Raw genomic sequence first — 7,709 nt, forward strand, 5'->3', positions numbered from 1 at the left:
AATCTCATATGTCCTGTGTCTTTTCCTGTTTCAATATGTTTTGTCTAGCTTTAAGTAATTCATACAAAGCATCCTTGCAGCCTGCAGTTACCCACTAATTCCTTGGTATCCCATCACAGAGAAAGACTGCATATGTCTGAACTTCATTGTAAATTAATAAGGAAAGAAATTTAGTCATTGTCTAGTCCTGAACTTTACTCATTGCAGTATTTACAAGACAGACTTCCATGCAGTAGGCTTAAAACAAAACACAGACCAGCTTTGTCTTTATTAGCTACATATTTAATGACTGTCTGTGGACATACAAAAATATTCATGTTATACAATTTCTATTAATCAACAATTGGAATTAGGACCACACAAGGACTCCTGATTCTCTTTGAAAAGATCTGATTTCTGTACATACAGACAAACAAATCACCAGTTTTTTTTGACATATTAGTACTGCTACCCTTAAAACTGTTACATTTTTTGTTTGGTCTCCTTTTAATAAAATACTTAATTCTTCCATTACTCAGTAGAGGAATTCCTGTTGATAGTGATCAGGACACATTTCAAAAGTTTGAGTACATAGCCAACTTTAAATCATAACTCCTCTGAAAATTCTCAAGACAGTAAACTGGTATAGTACACATGTCCAAGCATCTTCCAGCCAGAATTAGAACATGCTGGAGTTCAGGGACATTTAAAAAATACTCAATACTTCTAGAATATCTGGCTTGACAAAATAAGTCTTTACAAAGGCTGACGACTTTCTCCTCTTGCTGATGGAGCAAGCAAAAATGCTAACTGGGAATTTCCTCATTACCTTCCAACATCTACTGAATTGTTAAGACATGATTAATTAAATCTTTTCCATGCAGTTCCAATAAAGGCACAAGTACTTCCACCTATATGAAGAACTTATGTGCATTAGAACACATAGGAAGTTATTTGTAAGGCTCCAGCTTTACATAAAAAAAAAGAGACAACCTTATTTTTTTCCTGCATTGATGCAAATCAATTAATTCACTAGACCAAAGCATGACAATATTTTCCAGTTATAGCAGCCTTACAATTTCTGCAAATTAAAAAACAACAAAAAAATTAGCTGCTCACATCACTTTTCCATACACATTTGTTTGCTCTATGTTCAGCCCTGAGCCCTTGCAGACAGACAAGGGAAGAGACAAGAGGCAAACAGGAAGTGTGCTCCCAAGAGTATTTTGTGACACTATACCAGGAGGGTCCCAGAAAAGACCAATTTGCTCTCCCCAGCCACAAAGCAAACACCTCAGACTTCAACCAGCATAAAGAATCATCCAGAGCCATGCTCATGGCCAAAAACTTTTGTCAAAGCCAACACTGTTTCATTTATTTGGGCTTCTAATCAATTCCAAGTACTATTTTCACACATCATGCATAATGCCTAAAACAGGGGCATTCCTGAAAGGACTGTAGCATATGCAGCATGTACAATGGGCTGCAGTTTATTTTGACTACACAAAAAGGGAGGCATAACCTGTATCAGTGACTTTCAGCCAGCTCTTAAAAATGTTAATTTTAAAAACAGATTTTAGTTAGAAAGTTAGAACAGATGTTCGCATTTTAAGTGGGCCTGAAATAATTTGAGGATCTTCCCAGCAAAGCTGGTACTCAGTCTCTACCAGCCTGAAGTTGAAGTAGAAACTTCAATCTGCTTATCAGTGTGAATTATCTCTCTTCAGGTTTATTTGCTCTATTACACCACTTGTACATCTGGAGATGCAACAATATTGCTTTCATTACATCCCACAATATTTGCAGTGTGTTTTGTTTTACGGAAAACTCGAGGAAAACAAATTAAGAGGAGAGTACGCAAGCACATTGGATTTATCACTCCCTTTAGAAATGCCCCCATCCTTTAACATCAAAGTCAAAATTTTGCTGGTTAAGACACCTTCTTAAGGCAAGCGTGCAGAACACAGTCCAGTGGCTACCTGTTACAATGCAACATGCAAAGAAGTCTTTTAATATGGTCCTTTCTCTGATGTGCTTGGCTACCTCTCCAGCCTGAATCTTCAAGTTTCCTCCTGACTTTTCTAGTTCAGAAGTGAGGTAACTCATCGATATTTTAATTTAATTAGAAAGACAACTGCTCACCAAAACATCAGGCAAAATGCCACAGTGGATGGAATGAAAAATCAGGAATCCATTAAAATGCTTTTGAATTAACTAGACTTTCTCCCTTTATGTAAAATTAGCCTCTGGGCTTCATCTAAGATAATTTTGGTCTCTGAAAAAACTTAATGCATTAATTCAGTCTTTATAAGCCTAGGTGGTGGGAAATAAATATTCGAAATGAACAAGGTGTTAGGACAAGTACTTTCTCCAGTTATTAAAAACTGGAAGCCAGATCTGAAAATAGCTGCAATCAGCTACCTGACAATGCTATTCTTCAAGAGTAGTTGTATGCTTGTTACACATAACTTCGTATTCTCCTAATATGTAATATTGTTGAGTCCAAGCCCATCCTAATTTTACAGGCAAAAATATTAACATGGGATTTACACTTGTCTCAGTATCTTCCCAGTCAGCATGTTCAGGTGTTTTTCTGCACTGTGGAGTATGTGTGTATTTTCTTACTCGTGGGTATTACGAAGTCTATAGAGATGCTTCTCCATACACATCCTGATCTTTTGTCTACCAGGATGAGCAAAGCTGGACACATTTTCACAAATACTGCAGAGTTGACTTCAAGTAATTGAAAGGGAGGAAATCTTCACAGCAATGCAAGGGTGATGCTGACCAAATCCTGTCAAGAAGACAAGGATACGTACCTTGCTGAACCATGGCACTTTATTCCCTGTGCAGAATGAAAAGTTTTACTTGATCTTCATCCAACATGTCACTGGAAATAAAAGTTCCTTTGTTCCTTTCAGACCGTTTCAAGAACGGATGCCATTTCCTTGAACTGTCTGAAGAAGTTCTAAAAAGCAAGAATTGAGACAAATTTCAGTTACTTGAAGAAAAGTTCAAACTGCAGTTCAAACTAGCATTAGACAAAAAACACCCATATTTCTCACTTCCAATGTACAGCTTGAACTGAAAGTTTCTACTTTTCTTTCTGGGGGTGGGTTGGCATTTGAACACATTAACTACAAAATCTACAAAGGTGATGCCTTAATAGCATGGGCTTGCCTATTAATAGGAAAAGATGCTACAAAAGAAAAAAAATAGCTCTCGTGCCATAAAAAAATAAAATAACTCCTTTCTCACACAAATGTTTCTACTCCCAGTTGAAATAATCCAGACTTCTCAAATGTAGCATTCATTAGCTGAATAATAAATTATTAAATAGGCTTCAACCAGAATAAATACAATATTTTGCAACACCCAAAGATTCAGAATATCCTTCTCAAATTTCTGCCAATCAAATTCCAATGATCTACTTAAGTTCGTATGATATTCTAGGTGATGTATTGACCCTTTAAACAGGAACAACAATTTATGCAAAATTAAAGTTACATAAATTCATAGATGGAGACATTGCAATTAAGAGTCAGTGGTGATAAAGCAGACTGATCTCTATTCCTAGTCATTAGCAATTGTTAGGTTTAAGCCAAGTTTTAGATTTTGAGGCTGGGGAGCAGTTCCACAGAAAAAACATCATGAATTTTTAATATGGCATAATGGTAGCTGGCAATCTCTGGAAGATTTTATGTCTTTCGTTGTTAGTTTATTTGTAAGAGAAACGATCAATTACTGCTAAATTAACATTTTCAGCTAAGTGATGTAGAACTAAATACTATGAAGCAAGTATTTAGCTTGTGTGTTTTAAGTAGTTATTTATTGCTTCATGTTTTCATGACTATACGAGTAAAAAGCAGCACAGACATATGCATCAGGGTGTAAAGCTGACCCCCACAACAATAGCACTGCTGTTTTTAGGAAACTGAACATTCAAGTAACACTCACAACAGACCTTGAACTGTGGGACTGTCATTTCAAAAGACTTGTCTGTTATTTGTCCTGAAGGGTCTGCCACTGTTAGTGTCACTGTGACATACGGGTACTTCAGAGACCTGCAGGTGTCAGAGCTCATCGCAACTCCCAGTTTCCATTTCATATCTACAAACTACAAAGATGAAAATCATTGGAAATTGTGTCAAAGAGAGAGCTCTACCCCCCATGGCTATTCACTTGGAGGGATAGTTCACAGACAATACAGGACATCTAGAGATCTTATCCAAACAGCAAACAAACATAAACATTCAGGTATTACTGTGAATACAAATCATTTGCCCTTCCCTTTAATGGTAAATAAATAATTTAGTAAGTTATTTCACTTTATCTGTTTTTCTTATTCAAGTACACTCTTCTGAAAATTCTAGTAAAAGGAGCTTAAGCCAAGTTTACCCTGCCTATATATCATGCATGGGGTTTTTTGTCATATTTTCTTTTTTTTGAAGTTCCTAAATCAAAACCAAAGTTTCTAAGTCTAAACCACATAATTTATAATAGCAATAATAGTTAAAAATTATGGCATTTCATAACTGCATTTTAGATAAATAAAAGTACATAATAGACACATTTCAGACAAGTATGTTGTAATTTTTAGCCTTTCATGAAGAAGGGCATTTGGAAATTTATATCAAGCCTCAGAAAAAGATTCTCCTTTCCTAATTCTATACTATTCTATGCTGTCAGAAAAAAAATCTTAAAATATAAACAGATTGCTATTTTTTCAAGCAAAAAGCAAATGCTGAAAATTGACAGAAAGTATCTTTTAAAATAATGTTTAAATTTGAGAGAGACAGAGAACAAGCAGTCAGGTGCTGGTGTTAACAATTTTAAAGAACAAGTTACACTTAAAACAGATTTATATAATAAGCCAGTACAACAGTCTGCCAGACTGACTGCCATTCATCTTTCCCTAAGAGTACTACAAAACACAAATTTTTAAAAACGTACCAAATGTGACTTTATCATCCAAACAATAATATTAGAAAACTGTTCAGCATGTAGACAACCTTTATTGTATATGCTGCTTTATCTGGGTTATGTGTTTGGCAACATGGAAATGTGCACACAGGTAGGAAAGCTTTCAGCACTATCTACCACTGCCTGCCTGACAACACACCACACAGTGAGACACTGACACTTCTGAAATGTTCATCATTAGCTCAGCTGCACTTCGTCCTTTAGTTACCTGCCCCACTGTGGCCATATCTCTTGCATCTTCTGACACAGCAATGGCTTTGCCCTGCTCATTCCACACGTGACGAATAACTTGAACTGCGTGTTTTGGCAGCATGCTGACGCCACTGCCCAAGGTGGTGACAAGTTCTTCTGTAGAGAGGTTGTTTCTGGCTGCTGTGCTGTAATAGAAACATCCAGAGATCACTGCATCAATTTCATTCTCCAACAATTCCTCATTTCACCCCAAAGAGACAGCTTTTATTTCTACTTTACGTGTAGAAAAAAATGAAACTTAAACTAAATTTAAAACAATTCAGCAACCTGTGATTACCTTTTTCCCAAAATGTTACTGATCAAAAAACAACATGACCTTAATATGTTTTAATAAATTGAGGCCCAGCTTTGCTGGGCTCGCACAACATCCACCATCAAACCAAAAATAATCACAGCCTCCAAGTGCTGTAGCAACAGAAAGAAGGCACATGTCAGTGAGGGGTGCAGTATCATTACTTTAGAAACAATGACATTGATTTTAACACTTAGCAGGTGGAACTGAAGGACCACCAAAAGTAAGGACTTCTAGGTCACAGTATAACAAGTACTAACAGGAGTCCAATGATGCCATAAATCCTTCAACTGAAAAGGTAGCAAGTCTAAAGGAAAACTGATTTCCTCTACAGAAACAAGTAAATAGAAAACTTTATCAACTAAAAGATCACCTACAACTCAACGCATGGCAGAATGCTATAAGCTCTGTATCCTTCAAAAAAGGCATCAATGCTGATTTCTGATCTCCAAGAAACAAGAAGTTTTCAAAACACACTTTTTCCGGGCAAAGGCCAGCTGACTTAGCTTTTAAAGTGAGCTTAACTTCCTCTATTTTGCCACTACTTCCAGAGCTTGCAGACAGCATCTTGGAACAATTTCCTCTTTTTATTTTTTAATTACAATAAATGATACTATATATAAAATAACTACACTTTTTAATGACACAAACTAAGCCCAGGTGTTTTTCTCTGTGTACTAAGACTTACAAACTTTTGCCCTTTTCCCAAATCAGTTCATTTTATACCCACATTTGATATAACTTTTCAATACCACCATTAAGTTGTGATGGAAGGAAAAAAGACACAGTGCAAAGTAAATTACTTTGTGCTTACCTAAATAGAAATGAAAGAGTGTTAGCTACTTTTGCCAGGTCACCAATATTAATGTCAACCCCCGATGTTTGAATTCTCTAGAAACAGAATGTTTAAACAATTACAAATAATAAATTATGCAATAGTAAAAACATCTCTGTATATGCACACACACAAGGAACACACACAAGAAACCCCACATCAAGGTGGGAATTCAATCCTTAACAGCAGATACAGCTACTATTCTTTTTAACAACTTACCTGACACAAGTCAACTGTATTTATACCTGGGATCTTATGGTTCAGATGTTGAATTATTTGTTCACACTGTGAAAAGAACATGTTTGATGACATTGTTGATACAAAAATGGACAAAAGCGAAAAGTATAGAGTAAAGAAGGAAGATTTTAAAACTCCATCAAATCCAAGGAAAGAAAATTAAGCAAATCAAGACTAGTTTCTACCTCACTATTGCTAATTAACACACCAGTTTCATTTTAACTGTTAAAAAGCACACTACAGTAAACACACCACATTTTTTTAGACACATTACCATGGTATATCATTCAAATTATAGACAAAAATAGATTTTTAGAAGTCTTCCATGATAAAAACAAACTTAAACCAAACTCATTGCTCTTAGCAGGACTGATGTGCTTTATGAGTCAAGTCAAGCTACCACATACTTAAGGTTCCCTTTGCATCACACAAAACCCAAAAAAACTTAAATAAAAAGGCTTCCTTGAGCGCCAGAAGCCCTTCCCCATCCCATCTATCGCCTTACTTACCAGCTCTGCAAAAAAGTCCTGAGGTATTAAACGGATCTTTTCCATTGCACCACTATCATCTGAAAAACAGCAGCGATCAGAAACAAACCCCTAAATAAAGTAATAACGTAATAAATCTAATCTTTCTCTGCACACTGCCTAGGCCTTCATGCAAGCAGTTACCTTAATTTAACGCAACTAACGCTAACCTACACGTACCCAAGGAAAGCCCCGGGCCGCGCTCACCCCTCACTCCCTCACCCCGGTGCCCCCTGCCCTAACCCAGCGCCGCCAGCGCCCGCGCCAGCGCCCGCGCCAGCGCGCCCGAGGAGCCGGCAGCCATGGCGCCGCGCGCCCGCCCAGCCCCGCCTTCCGCCACACCGCGCTCGCCGCGCTCATTGGCTCCGAGCGCCCCCAGAGCGAGGCAGCGGCGCGGCGCTGATTGGCTGCGGCGCGGGGAGCGCGCGCCGCTCCGCCCTCACGGAGCGGGACGTGGGGCCGGCCTCGGCGGGGCTGGGGATGTGGAGCCGCCCCGGAGCGAGTCACGCTCGCTGCCGCGACAAGTTGTCTGCTGGCATTGGTTTGATGACAGGGTTTTCTTGGCGCTCTTTGTCAAAGGCGCAGGTACTCAAATCGCAGAACC

General features: G+C 38.1%; 1 protein-coding gene across 2 annotated transcripts; it reads right to left on the minus strand.

Moving 5' to 3' along the window:
* Positions 1-238: 238 nt before the first annotated feature.
* On the minus strand, positions 239-7,409 carry COMMD6 (COMM domain containing 6). Of its 2 annotated transcripts, XM_033053067.2 has the most exons (7): positions 7,349-7,409; positions 7,088-7,146; positions 6,561-6,626; positions 6,321-6,397; positions 5,171-5,339; positions 3,944-4,096; positions 239-2,947 (listed from the first exon to the last, which is right to left on the minus strand). In XM_033053067.2, the coding sequence occupies exons 1-7, from the start codon at positions 7,407-7,409 to the stop codon at positions 2,897-2,899; spliced, it is 636 nt and encodes a 211-aa protein (XP_032908958.1). In that variant the 3' UTR covers positions 239-2,896. The 2 variants fall into 2 exon arrangements, with proteins under 2 accessions (XP_032908958.1, XP_032908959.1); XM_033053068.2 differs by lacking the exons at positions 6,321-6,397; positions 7,088-7,146; positions 7,349-7,409 and having other exon boundaries at positions 6,561-6,627.
* Between the last annotated feature and the right edge of the window lie 300 nt (positions 7,410-7,709).

The sequence above is a fragment of the Catharus ustulatus genome, chromosome 2 (genome assembly GCF_009819885.2).
Source record: "Catharus ustulatus isolate bCatUst1 chromosome 2, bCatUst1.pri.v2, whole genome shotgun sequence".
Lineage (NCBI taxonomy): Eukaryota > Metazoa > Chordata > Aves > Passeriformes > Turdidae > Catharus > Catharus ustulatus.